This window comes from Dendrobium catenatum, unplaced genomic scaffold (assembly GCF_001605985.2).
Source record: "Dendrobium catenatum unplaced genomic scaffold, ASM160598v2 fragScaff_scaffold_315, whole genome shotgun sequence".
In the NCBI taxonomy this organism is placed as follows: Eukaryota; Viridiplantae; Streptophyta; class Magnoliopsida; order Asparagales; family Orchidaceae; genus Dendrobium; species Dendrobium catenatum.
In genome coordinates this window covers 332,368-347,093 of record NW_021318777.1, presented here as the reverse complement: position 1 = coordinate 347,093, position 14,726 = coordinate 332,368, and the positions used below count along the sequence as shown (strand labels likewise).

The window sequence follows — 14,726 nt, the reverse complement described above, 5'->3', positions numbered from 1 at the left end:
CATTATGTGAGCTGTGTAAAGCAGAAATATTCAATCAATTGTCTGAACCTGTTAAATTAGTGAGCTTTATAATAGTAATGTCTTATCAATTATCCAAACTTGTCAGATTATGTGAGTTGTATAACATTAATATTTTTGTCATAATTGAATTTTTTTGGGGTATAAATGTGTGATTTCTATAAAGTATGTCATATAAAGGGTGCATTAACAAGTAAATTTGAGCGAAGTTGCTTGTAGAAGATTTTTTTGTAAAACTTAAGTGCTTCAGTTTTCTATTTTCTCCCTCATAATGTATTAGCCAAGTTTTGAAAAGCCTTGAGGCATCCCCACAAAAGTGCTGTTGGATATTGTTAGTACACGAATGCACGCCTGCATGACAACTAACATGGTATTCTAATAGTTTGTTAGAGGAAAAAATGAGGGAAAATAAAATATTTAGATGTTACATGCATATGTGGACATATGATAGGGATTCGATCTTTACTTTGCCATTTGCATACTAAAGCTAAGATGATAAACACCAATAAGATAGGACATGTTGGAATATGTATAAGATAAATTCTTGGCGCATGATCATTATCTAGGTGGCCTTCGCTTTTTCCAAATGTGGTATCATGAGATACGAGGTGAATGAAAAGGTAAAAAACTTAGCTAAAATTCAATGGACGCAACTTGATATTGAGCATGTTATTCTTTACCATTAATGGGTTTTAGGTGAAGAAATTTTTATTTTATAGTAAATATTATATTACATCGATAATGATATGATATATTCTTCTAATTTTATTTTTTATAGACATTATTAATCATACATCAAGCATTTTTAGACATGTAATAATATAATAGCAAATATATATAATAATAACAACATCAAGCTTTTATCCCACTATTTGGGGTCAACTAAATAAATCCTTTTTCTCCATTGAGTCATGTTAAGAGTCAAATTCTCATTTATCTTTATTCTATTTTTTTTAATTTAAAACCTCGAAACATTGCATTTAACTAATATTATCATTTCAAATATTTAAATGTCAAGTTGATGAATATTCCATTTATAATGTAAGGCAATAAGTATAAAAACGCGAACCATAGGCATTTTAGCAACGGGGCTAAAGGTTTATGTGTAGTCAATCCCGTATTCTTGATTGAAGCCTTTAGCGACGAGTCTGGCTTTATACCTGGCGATGGTGCCGTCTGAGTTGAGCTTTGTACGAAACGTCCACTTACAACCCAAAATGTTTTGATTGGGTGCGGGAGGGACAAGCTCCCATGTCCCTTGTTCTTGAAGGGCTTGAAATTCTTGCGACATGGCTAGGCGCCAATGCGGAGATTTTGAGGCTTGAGTGTACGTGGTTGGTTCGAGAGGTTGAAGAATGTGAGACAATTCAAAAATCTGTTTGGGTTTTGCGTGGCCAGTTTTCGAACGAGTTAGCATAGTGTGGCTAGCGGGACGAGTTCGTTGGTTCGGATGATTTTCAGTCACGGTGTTGGATGAGTGAGAGATGTCAGGAGCAGATTCGTTGGTCAAGGGTGTGGAATTGGTGTGATGGCTAATGTTATTGAATGTAGGTGTCTGGGTTAATCTAGAACCAAGTTGTTGATTTAGTGTAGTAGGTAATCCAGTGGACGGAACAAGGAGCAGCGGTGGGATATTGAGCGGTGTGGTATTAGGCAAGTTTTGAGTGGCTGTGGTCGTGTGAAAGGGAAAAATAGCCTCGTTAAAGATCACGTGGCGGGATGTGTAGATTTGGTTTGTATTAATGTCAAGGCATCGGTAGCCTTTTTGCGGGTTGGCGTAACCGATAAAGATACATGGTTGCGATAGCGGGGAGAGTTTGTTTTTGGCGTAAGGCTTTAGCCAAGGATAGCAGAGATAGCCATAAACTTTGAGATGGTCGTAGGAAGGTGGTTGTCCGTAAAGTAATTCGTGAGGAGATTTATTTTGAGTGTTGGGTGAGGGTAGTCGGTTTATTAAGTATGCAGCGGTCAGCAGTGTATCTACCCATAAATATTGAGGTACGTGATACTGAATGAGGAGAGCCCGAGTGGTCTCTGTGAGGTGGCGGTGCTTGCGTTCGGCGACACCGTTTTGAGGCGGGGAATAGGGACAGATAAACTGGTGGACGATGCCGAGATGTTTGAGGATAGTTTTAAAATTATTTCCGGTAAACTCGCCTCCGCCGTCCGTGCGAAGAGTGCGGATGTGAGTCTTAAATTGGCATTAAATAAAGCGATGAAAATCAAGAAAACTAGTTAGAGCATCAGACTTGCGAACCAGAGGATAAATCCAAACATATTTAGAAAAATCATCGATGAATGAAATGTAATAGCGAAAACCTTTACTAGATGATACAGAACGGACCCCATATATCAGAATGAATAAGGTGAAAAATTTCTTTACTAAAAGTATTCGAGCTAGGAAAGGGAAGACGATGGCATTTTGCCATGCTACAGACGTTACACATGGATTTATTAGACGAATTGCAGATTGGCTTGTGCTGTATAGCCAGACCAGAGATGGTTTGAGCAGATGGGTGACCGAGTCTTCGGTGCCGGAGATCCGGGATTGCTTGAACGGACAGAAGCGCGAGCTTGGACGGATGTGTCGAGGTTGATGAGGCCGAGTGTAACGGGTATAGCCCGTTAATACACGGACCCTTGAGAAGAGGGCGGAGGGTCCTCTGATCCTTAATTTTGTAGCCATTTGGAGAGAAAGTGATAAGACAATTGTTATCTGTTGTAAGCTGATGAACCGAAAGCAAATTGAAAAAAAGATTTGGAACTAAATGAAGGTTTGATAGCATTAGAGTACCTTGAGGCGTAGGGAGAATACCTCTACCTGTGTTATGGATCGGAATTTGTTGTCCGTTTCCAAGAGTTACCTGACTGGTACCGGTATATGATTGTGATGTTTGAAATTGATTTGGATCGGTGGTGAGATGAGAGGAGGCACCGCTATCAAGAAACCATTCTGTTGATGAGGGTTGATTCGGCGAGCTGAAGAGAGCCGCAGTAGGTGGTTCGGTGTTGTATTGCTCATCGTGGCGATGCCAGCACTTGACCGCAGAATGACCGTATTTCCCACAAATTTGACAGGTGACGGGATTTCGGCGATTGTTATTGGAGTTATTTTGCTGTGGTCGATTCGGAGGTGTGTTGTGACCGCGATTGTTGTTGTATCGACTGCGTCCGCGACCACGAGAGGCCGTGAGGGCCATAGAGTTGGTGGAGGATTGAAGAGATTGAAGCTCCTTAGATGTTTCACGCGCAAGATTCAATTCCTCGCTGCAAAGAAGTGTGTAGAGATCGTCCAAGCTTAAGGGTTGTAAATTTGTGCGAATCGCTGTTTTGAAAGCTTGGTAGGTGTTGGGAAGACCGTCGAGAGTATAATGATCTATATCTTCGACATTGAGCGGAGCACCGGCTGCGGCGAGAGAATCGACCTTAGATTTGATGTCGAGTAAATATTGAGTCATATTTTTGTCTTTCATGGACAAATAATGAAGTTCATGCCGGAGTTGAGCAATTCTTGATCGGGTGCTTGATTGGAGTCGTCGATCGAGCGTGGCCCAGATGTCGGAGCAATGCTCAACGGGGAGTACATAAGGAAGTATAGTGGATGAAATGACGGAGTAGATAGACGCCGCAAGATTCTGATCCACATGAAGCCATTATGCATATTGAGTGTTTGGAACCATCTGACCGGTGGCGTCGGCAACCGTCTTGGACGGAGGAGGAGAAGAACCGTCCAAGAATCCTTCGTAGGAATTCGCTCTGAAGAGTTTTATTACCTGAGTCCTCCAAACCGGAAAGTTATCCGTGGATAGAGGTTGAGTAATCACGTTCTTGATGGTGGTCATTAAGAATTTGAGGGTGGCAGGGATAGTATGAATTGGGGTTGTTGGCTGTGGTGTTGTGGATGGGTAGGTGTCGGATGTTTGGGAGGAGGGTGGGGACGCCATGATTGGAAACAGGAGCTGCTCGGTGGAGGGCAAGAAAGAATAAAGAAATAGGGAAGGGAAAGAACGAACCAGGAAGAGGAGATTAACTCTGCTCTGATACCATGTTGAATAGAACGAGCGAACGAGGCCAGAGTTAGAAGAAGACAAAAGTAATTTTCATTTCATAGTTTTCACACTAATACAAGTACATATTTATAGACTAAATACAAAGATACATAAAGGTAACGGTAACAAGAAGCCGTTTTGATGACGTGGTAAGCGGCTGAACTTTTGCCGTATAGTGATATTACAACACTTGCTTATAAAGCTTGCTCTAATATTGTCAATTGTTACAACGACAGTTGAACGAGCATTTTCTACAATGAACATTATAAAGAATCGTTTACGCAACTGTATGGGGGACTCTTGGATAAATGACTGTTTACTTACTTATATTGAAAATGATATATTTATTAGTATTGACAATAACTTGATTGTACAAAAAATGAAGACTCGGCGGGAAAAATTATAGATGATAGCTAAGAAGAATCTCAAGATTTATTGTTCTCAATTGTAAGTTTTTATATTTCTTTACAACCTGATCATACATACATGGACTGCCTTGGAGAATCAACCCCAGATCACATGCTTCGATGATATTCTAATGTGTAAGCCTAGAGCGTCTAATGTAGTTGCACAATGTTGTTGTTAATGCAACTCAATCTCTGTAGGGTTATCAAATACAATACAATAAATAAATACTGGCTGCTCCACCTATTTAGATAATTTTACAATCCATTGTAGCCTAATTGTATTGAACTTGCATTCTCATCATGGCCCTAAGTAAATGCCTTTGTGATATTTCGATTGTGTAAGAAGTATTTTTCTTGTGTAAGTCTGAATAGGTACTTAGACCTAAAGTTATCATCCCAAGGTTAACCGGGGGTGGGGTAGTGTATTGCTTATTTAAAAATCTCTTGAAAATTTTAGAAAATCATTTTTTATCATTTTAAGCAAAATAAAAATTTTAACCACAAAGTTAATAGTGCAGAAAAATAAAAAATGCAGTAAAAATAAAAACAGAAGAACACAAAAATTTATAGTGGTTCGGTCCAACAAGACCTAAGTCCACTTCCTGAAGACTTCATCTTCAGGTATTGTACTATACCAAAGTTATTCTCCTTTTGCTCTCATAGTAAGGCGGAGAAACCCTTACACTTAACCTCTCTTCCACCAATACCCGTTGCGACAGAGTACCGTCGTCCTTTTTCACCCTCATGGTGAAGGTAGAGAACCGACGTCCTTTCAGGCCCTCCTGGTGATGACAGAGAACCGTCATCTTTTCACACCCTCCTAGTGTCGGCAGAGTACCGTCGTCCTTTCACACCTTTCTAGTGTCGTCAGAGTACCGTGTCGTCCTTTCACACCCACCTAGTGTTGGCAGAGTAAAGTCGTCCTTTCACACCCTCCTGATGTCGGCAGAGTACCATCGTACTTTCACACCCACCTGGTGTTGGCAGAGCACCGTCGCCCTTTCACACCCACCTGGTGTCGACAGAGCACCGTTGCTCCTTTGAAAATCTTCTTCCAAGAAACTTCAAGAGAGAATGGAAGACCTTTGAAGAACAAGCAAGAGATACTCACTATTAAGCAACCTTGTGAATCCCCTCACAACTCCATCTTTAAAAATCTCTCTCTCTGATTACAAAATTGATTCGTACTGAATTGTACCGGTTCAGCTCTAAGAAAAAATCCTAAAAATTTTACCTCAATCGTACTTCTTCTCCTTATTCAACCCCAAACTTCCTCACTTCCTATTCCTTTCTTCCTCTCTTTTCCCTTCTTTTCCTACCCCTTAATTTTACCTTATTGATTTCAGAATTTTCTCCCTAGCAAGCAGCAGCCATGAGATCCCATTTGGGTAAGTGGCTTTAGCTTAGGAAGTTAAATTAATGAACTTTTTAATTAACTATTAATTAATAGTTAATTAATTAATTTCATATTAAATATTAATATACACAATACCAGCATATATATATATATATATATATATATATATAAAGCTTATAATTTAGGTTCACGTTCATATATCAAAATATTTGAAATTAAAAGTAGGATTTAATGAAAATAAGTTTGATGTGTTATGGCGGAATGATAAATGGGTAATTTTTTTGAACCAAAATTATACTTACATATCAAATTTTTTTGGGTTTATAAACTAGTCTAGAAGATGCTACTCCACACATTTCCAATTGATTAGTAGGACATGAGTAGTCCAAATGGTAGCACCGACTGAGCCTCAGAGGAACCTATTTTGAAACTTACATATATCCCCCGCTCCTCTTGCTAGTGGTATGTGAAATCATGGTTGGGGTGGCTATCTAGTAGCTCATCGCAACAATCTGGCCATGTATTCCAGTGTAGGCTGGATCCAACAATTAAAGACACAACAAGAGCTCCACCATCAATCTAGATATCCAAAATCATTTGCATGTCACGTAGCTTCACCACCATTTCATTGATGGACAAGTGAAATGTGTTTTTTTATTAATTTCACATCTCAACAAAGGAGGCAATTAGTTAATGATCTGACCAAATAAATGTAAGTGTCATATTGAGTCCATTGCAATAATTTGTAGGACATTATTATTACTTAGTACTTCTTAAAGAACTAACCATTGTATTTAGACATTTAAAAAAGACCTAACATGATCAAGGGCTGAAGTCCTGTGTGTCGAGCCCAAAGAAGAAATGCTCAGTGGAGTATCAGAAGTAGGAGTATCTGGCTATGACGTACACTTCTCCTCTAATGATGAGGCTACCTCCCTCTATCTATGGCCTCTGATACATCTGTAAAGAAAGGTTTAAAATAATATCTGAGATAGTTTTTATAGCCTTGCATACGTTACAATAAAGGATCAAGTTATAACAATGAAGTACATTATAAAATAAATTTGATAAAATATTGTAGTAACTTATTAATGTTACTGCTGCTACTTGGATTATTAAGACATGTTGCACTATTATGACCTCTAATGTGGCAAATGTCATAACTCTTAGAAGATGAACCACGTGTTTCATCCGTCGTGTTATGGTATCGTGTCGTCCTAGGCCTATGAACACTTACTTTGTAATACTCTAAGGTGTAGTATGGGGAAACAAATGAGCTAGGATCCCAATGCTTATCACCCACAATAATGATATCATGCATATAAGGGATGTAATAGATTGAATGACCACATATGTAAGGCATCCTTCATTTGGGGGGATGTAATGATGATGTGGTAAGCTCTACAACACATGTTAAATATCTATAACTCATGGTTGTTAATTTGTGCTGGCTCTAAATGTCATAAACCAACCCGATCGGGATAAGTTCTGTCGTATTGAGCTATGACATGCAAATCCTAAAATCTAGTTTTGAAATATTTCAAATTCTCTTTCAATATTCATTCTAAATACATAACATACTATAGAGTTACTAAAATATTTAAGTGCTAAAAAGAAGCTCATCCATAAGATTTCTTTCATTTCATCAAAATACATAAACTATAGCACAAGACTATAATTTGAAGCTACAGAATTAAATAATAAACTAGCTATAATTGTATAAAAATCAAAATAGGGAAATACCTATAAATTTAGATGTGATGCTGAATTCTTAATCAACAAGCTTCTTCACTTTCTTAGATCCTAAAAATTAGAAGTAAAACCCTCGTGAGCTATAACAGTTCAACATGTCATACAAATTGATTTAAATTTATGAATTTTTTTAATAAATATTTTTCATAATATCTAAAAATAATTAAAAGAGTCTAATAAATCACTATATTGAGAAAGATAATAAGAGCATAACAACTATCCAAATATTTAAATAATAGTACAAGCAGATGAATAAACTAAAATTTACATCATAGAGCATTTCATATCACAAAGTTTTTCATAACAAAAAGCAATTCATATCATATATCCAAGTTCCAGATACAATCTCAAAGAATTATGGCTTCTTATGATTCCCTTTTATACTTATAGCGTCAGGACAAGTTCATAGGCACCAAAATATAGCTTATGGATATTAGAATATAACTTTATAGCCACCAGAATATGCCTTGTAAGCATTAGAATATTCCTTGACATAAATATAATCTCAAAAGATTTTGACCCCTTATATCTCTTAGCAGTCATAATTCAATCGCATATGCATATATTTCATCATATTATAGCAATTGAAGTATAATTGAGAATGTGTTAGAATTGCATAGTTTTCTATAAAAATAGACAACATAAATTTCTATTGAGTAAAATTTTATAGTTTTAAAACATAACCAAATTAAGAAAATTTGTGTAAAACACTAATTTAAAATATTAATTGTGTTATAATACTATTTTTTAATATCCAGATTATATTTTATTCGATATAAACTATATAATTTCCAATTTTTTTTTTGTTTTTTTTCCGGAATACATTTAGAATTCATAATCTCAGTCTCTACATAATTTGACGATGTTTGATTAGTTAACATGATTTATAGATTATGTTATCACAAAATATTATAATTAATAGACATTAAGTTAACATCAGGAAAATTATTAGTTATAATTATTAAAAAGAATATATTAAATATTTTAAGATCTTATAGGAATTTTTTTTTATTGTGAAATAGAATTTAATGGAAAACTAATTCTAAAAAAAAAAAAAAGATTTACTTGTAATACCATGAGCCTTATTTATAGCTTATTAGTGATTTGATGACAATAAATAGTATTATAGGAAGATTTAAAAAATATTTTTGACAGATTAATTAATTAAAGTGCTACCATAGAGAAGATGATCATGTGTGTTAGGCTTGATTGAAGTATTTGCTACTTTACCGAAAATTTAAGATGTCAAATTCAAGAAGATTGAATGCAAAGTAGGAGATCTAAGGTGTGTATAAATATATATACAACCACACAAATATGCACAAATGTGATTGTGATGTTATAATGATAAAGTTAGAGAGTGTGTGTGTCAAATTTGAGCTCAATTACATAATATATGACGCAATAACATTTCAACAATGAAATTAATTAGTTAAAAATAATTTAATATAAAACAAAATAAATAAAAATGGACATAATAATTTTTAGTTTTTCAACACTAAAATGACCAACACCTCTCTTTTGATTAATTTTCACTAATATTTATTATTTAAATTTTGTCCCATTTACAAGCATGAGCAACTCAGAGGAAACCACAAAAGAATGCAAAAAAAAAATTTCACTTGTATTTCTTTCTACTTTGATGTTTAGATGGTAATTATAATTTTTATTTGGCTACTGCTTTTTCATTACTTATAATTATAATATTTTTATGCTAGAAAATTACTTTATAGTTTCTACAGTAACTTTTAAAAAAGCTATTTTCTCTATGACAACTTTATAATCACCTTTATAAAAAGCTTGATAATCTGATCAAAAAAATCTATTTAACAAAAAAATTAGTTTGGAGAGTATAGCCATATGCCAAGGAGAACTAAGGCTTCATTTGGGACGGCTTCTTTATTGCTTTCTAAAACGGAGTTTTAGTACAAAATTTTTTAATTTTGTACTAAAACACCGTTTTAGAAAGCAATAAAGAAGCCGTCCCAAACGAAGCCTAAGTCTTCAAATAATATATATAAACACACACAAAAGGAAAAATAAATAAATAAAAGGGAAATAAATGTTCGAAAGCAAACTAATTCTTATTCTGTATAAAAACTAAAAAGAAGGCCCTGAGAGTTGAGCCCAAACCTCCTTCAATTATGTACAGTCAGTCTAAATATCTGAATAAGAAATGAGCAAACTAACAACAATAAAACGTTTCAAATAACCTTTATTATGTCTTTTATGCCACAGCTATGCTTCTTCGCAAGCTTGTTCCCAAGAAAGACTAGTAAGCTTCCATGCTTCAACACTCCTCCCCCATGATCAACCTTGTTAACCAGCTAGGATCTTCGGCAAGCGCTTTGCAAGAGAGGAGAATACCGAGCTCGTCACCAATCCGGTCATACTCCCTGAGAGCAGCAGCCATTTCTGCTTCGACCAGAGCATCGTCTTTGTCCAGTCCCATGCGCAGAGCCTCCGCATACTGATTCTCCTTCTCCGGGTCATGTTCGAAAGGATCCATGACGGTGCCCTGCAAAAGAGTTATTCAAGGATTCCATGAATAAACATTACTAAGGCTTCGTTTTGAATAGCTTTCTTGCTGCTTCTTAAAACAATTTTTTAGTAATTTTTTTGTACTAAACAACTGCTTTAAGAAGCAGTAAGAAAACCGTCCCAAACGAAGCCTAAATTGACTAAATATGCTCAATATTGACTGCAGGTCATAGGCTAATTTCAAGCTTTGTGCACAAAAAGGTCAGCAAAAAAGAAAGAGATAGCAGCACAAGCAAGCAGATCCTATCATTTTTCTCACCAAGAATGCCAGCAGTCAAACTTGCTGGAAAAGGTTAGCTCAGAATAACTCATGGTTTAAAATTGCGCAATATGAGGCACGCCTTGAGGCCCGCCTTTGCACAATTCCAGTAAAAAACGCCTCAATGCTTACGCCTCGTTTTTTTTTATGAGGCTTACGCCTCAACTTGTTTGAGGCCCGCCTCGCCTCACGCTATATATATTAAAACTTACATAAAACTTGAAGTAAATGCCCGCATTGGACTCTATATGAGAGGAGGAAGGGGAGAGAGCAGTTCATCATAATGATGATTCAAATGAAGAACCCCTTAGTGATGACAGTGCTGATGACTTTTGAGTTCTTATGTGATATGTCATTGCTATTTATTTTTGAAAATTTGAATTATATGTTAATGAATAGAATACTGGGATTTGGGAAAGATAGAATTTTGAGTTGAACTATATTTCATGTTGTCTTATTATTGAGATATTTTGATTTCACTTCATATCTTATGTTTTTTTATGTTTTATATTATTCACTCATTAGTATATAAAATTTTTATCATTTTATATTTACGCAATCTTTTGATTTTGAGGCTTACGCCTCGCCTCACGAATGAACAACGCCTCAATACCCGAATACGCAATTTTAAACATTGGAATAGCCTCATCAAATTTAGTTTGGATGGGTCTTAAAGTTGTTAGATTTACTTTAAAATGAGTGTAATATAAATTTTGATTGATTTGCTATATATTGCAGCAATCCAATAGTTTTGAAATTCATTATGACCATTTTTGGGTTGGGATAACCTCATCCAAAATTTCTTCTCACTTGTTAATCTTCCAGGTAAGGCCTTATATTGATTCAATCTGTGAAAATACATGAGGCGGCATAAGAATGAAGCTGTCTAATATGGCTTTCAGACAAGGGAACAAATATTACTCTTAGCAGCTCAAAGATGTACATTGTAGCTCCTGGATGCTTTCTTTCATAAATAAGATTTTGAGCTGTTAAACAAATGCAGAGAAGTTCGAGCAAATCAGAAAGTACTTCTCACTTCAATGGCACTTCTAATACCCATTTTGGTTGGCTTTGCTAGACTAGAATAAGAGAATACACAGAATCTGTCATTTTGTTCGTCTCATTTCATGTATGGTGAGGTACTTCTGCAGCCATCACACAAATGCTAAACTATGATGCTAATGTGGCCTAGAGTTAAGCCTTTGAGTGGTGACCAAAATGAGATTGGAAGGGTTCTAAAAGGTTTTAGGAGGAATGATGTGCAATGGGGATTGGCCAATTAGTGGAAAGAGGAGTTTGGCCAAAAATCCCAAATTAGGATTTAGGGTTTTGTGGTTCAAAAATTGAAAATTCTAGGCGTTGGAAACTCTCTGAAATAAGTAGAGGGGTGTGTGTTTAAGAAATGCATTTACACAAATGCTAAACTATGATGCTAATGTGGCCTAGAGTTGAGCCTTTGAGTGGTGGCCAAATTGAGATTAGAAGGGCTCTAAAAGATGATTAGATACATGATGGATATCTATTTCAAGCTACTCATCCTTGCGTCCATTATACTTAGCAACTTTCTCATTAAGAAATTGTGTTCAGGTGGAGCATCCATATACTTTGATCAAGATAAGACCGTCGTTATACTCAAAGACCTTTTCTTTTGGCTGAGTCTCAAAAAAGGCACGGAACATCTTATCGCCCAATGTCACATCATCAGCTCGCATAGGCAGGAAATACAATTCATGTCTCTACACTTCTCATCCTATTCACACGATTTGTAGTAATCTAAACATGAACTTTATCATTGGACAGCAAAGTATTATGCATAAGCATAACTCTATATTTGTAGCAGGATTTTCTTTTCAAAAATGACACATTTTATCACCTGCTACAAAAGATCGAATGCATTTCATATTGCTTCTCTGTTTTATAGTGTAGTAGTGAGGTCTCACAATCTCCTCAAAGTCATAAATTCTGATTGAGACATTCGGCTTATAAGCTACTCTTTGAAAACCCTTATAAGATTTTTTGCATGAAACTTCTTTCCTCCACTACCTACAGTGTAAGAACCGGACCTATCCGGTTCATTTGAGATGAGCCAGATATGTATTGAGATGAATCAGATATGTATTAATCGCAAACAAAATAGGAGTAGGAACCGAACATAGCCGCGACCCAGGCGGGCCACATGTGAGCGCAGGCGGGGTTGGAAAAGCCGTTTTTCGAATCTTAGCAAATATTTGAGTTCGGAAATGAAATCAAGAAACTTCTCGTGAGTTATATCTTCATTTAACTCGTTCCTTTTATGTCATTATCGCTAAAGAAGAAAATCGTGGGAAGAGGAGCGGAGGAGAAGAAGAAGGAAGTAAGTTTTTCAAATTCATTTCTTTTGGCATGTTTTTCTTCTTATGTGGTTAATCCTAAGAATAGATAAATTATATTAAAGGGAGATCAAGAGAAAGAGACAAGGAAGCGAACTCGATGGGTAGGGCATGTGAGGGTTTCATGTAAAGGAAGAAGGGAAGATTTTTTTTTTTTAGTAAAAGATGATGATAAGAAATTTTTTAGAAATTTTATATATTAGAAATTAATTAATGATGATATGTATATAAGATAATAAGATATTTTTAAGTTAGGAAATATATAAATTAAATTTTATTTAAACTTGATTGAGAAGAATAATGAATGAGATAAATTGTATAGAAACAGAGATATTTTATCGCATATAAAAAGAAAGAGAATAAATTTTTTTGCTAAATTTAAATTCAAGAACTATATGGATATATTTAATAAATAGTTAATTAAGAGGGTGAGAGAAGTTCTAATTAATAATATTTGAGATGCTAATATAAAATTGATATTTACAATAATTTATTATAAATAACAAGTTAGAGAAATTTAATGAAGTGAAGTGATCTTTTATAGGCTTTAAATCTACCATCATTGAAATAAGGAGTAATAGTGAAACAATGTATTTCCTAATTTCAAGGTGAGTACTTATGCCTTTTGATTACAGTGATGATTTTGTTTTTTCTTAAATTAAATGTATTGAAAGATAGTGATATCTGCTTACTAAGTATTTATTGCAAAATTAGATTATGATCTGTTTTTTTCATATCCAATGATTGATCATGTTGAATCAAATGAAAATAAATGTCATGATTTACATTTTCATAGAAAGTAAATGAATGATATGATTTATGTAGAATGTTTGCAAGTGCATGTTGACTGATAGAGCACACTCCCTTATGGTGCTGCCTGGGGATGCAATATACCCGTGCACGTTAATGGAAAAGGAAAATGAAAAAGGAGTACATTCATTTGTATTAAATTAGACAGTGGCTCCTGTGACGATTATATTATTTATGAGAAATGAGAAAATTATGAACACAAATATGATATATATATATAACATGTATGATTTATGCATAACATTGAAAGTCTTGATGAAATGATATGATTAAATGAAATTATTTTATGATATGAAATGAAAAATGGATCATGTATCTTGTTTTAATTGTCTTGAGTTACCGTAATATAGAAGCATGTGTTACTCATTGAGATGTGGCTTACTTTTAGTTTCTCTAATATTTTAAGATATAATTTATTATAATAAAAAATGAATAGAAGAGGTGAAAATGTTTACCCTAGACGTCGCGCACCAGAAAAAAGGTATTTGAGTACTTTATTCAATTTGTTTCAAATTTGAGGTTTTAGTGGTTCTTTCTGCTTATTAGAAATAGTTTGTTATTAATTGAAAATTTAGTCGACCGTCCGACCGTCTATTCCTGACTCATTAATTTGACTCCCAGGTCAGGTCGTGACATACAGCCTGCAAAATAATGGTCAAATGGTGATAGTCAATAGAAGTATAGGCGCAATTTCATGATGCTTTCTTTCCTTCTTTTTATTTTATCTATCTTAGCTTCAATTATCCCCAACCAATCGTAAAACAACTACTACACTAAATCAAATGTAGCCTAAAGGCCTCCGAAAATCTTATTCATTTCAGGCTCAATCCTCTCCTTTCTCACCAAAGCATGACGGCGACAACAACAACAACAAGTCCTAATCCCTACATGAATCCCTTTCTCACCAAAACACAGACCAAAAATTAAAAGTAATCAATACATAATAGAAACAAAAACAACCAATATAAAAAGAAAGTAAATAATATTATCATGACTGAAATATAGAAAAAAATATATCAATAATGAAGATTCAACAACTAATTCACCAAGAAAGTAAAGCTAAATATTGAATCCCATGACCAAGATGTTAATCTACACCATTAGTCAAATAGGTCAATTACCCATCTCAGAGACAAAGAATACAGAATCTTTGACCAGTAGAAT

At 34.9% G+C, this 14,726-nt stretch overlaps 1 protein-coding gene across 1 annotated transcript in view; it reads right to left on the bottom strand.

Annotated features, from left to right (window-relative positions):
• Positions 1–9,627: 9,627 nt before the first annotated feature.
• LOC110095202 (phosphoinositide phosphatase SAC1) overlaps positions 9,628–14,726 on the bottom strand; it is an 84,529-nt gene continuing 79,430 nt past the window's right edge. The window contains exon 16 of the mRNA XM_020820644.2: positions 9,628–10,101. Coding sequence (XP_020676303.1) covers positions 9,874–10,101 — 228 coding nt within the window. The 3' untranslated portion in view covers positions 9,628–9,873. The remainder of the gene's footprint in view (positions 10,102–14,726) is intronic.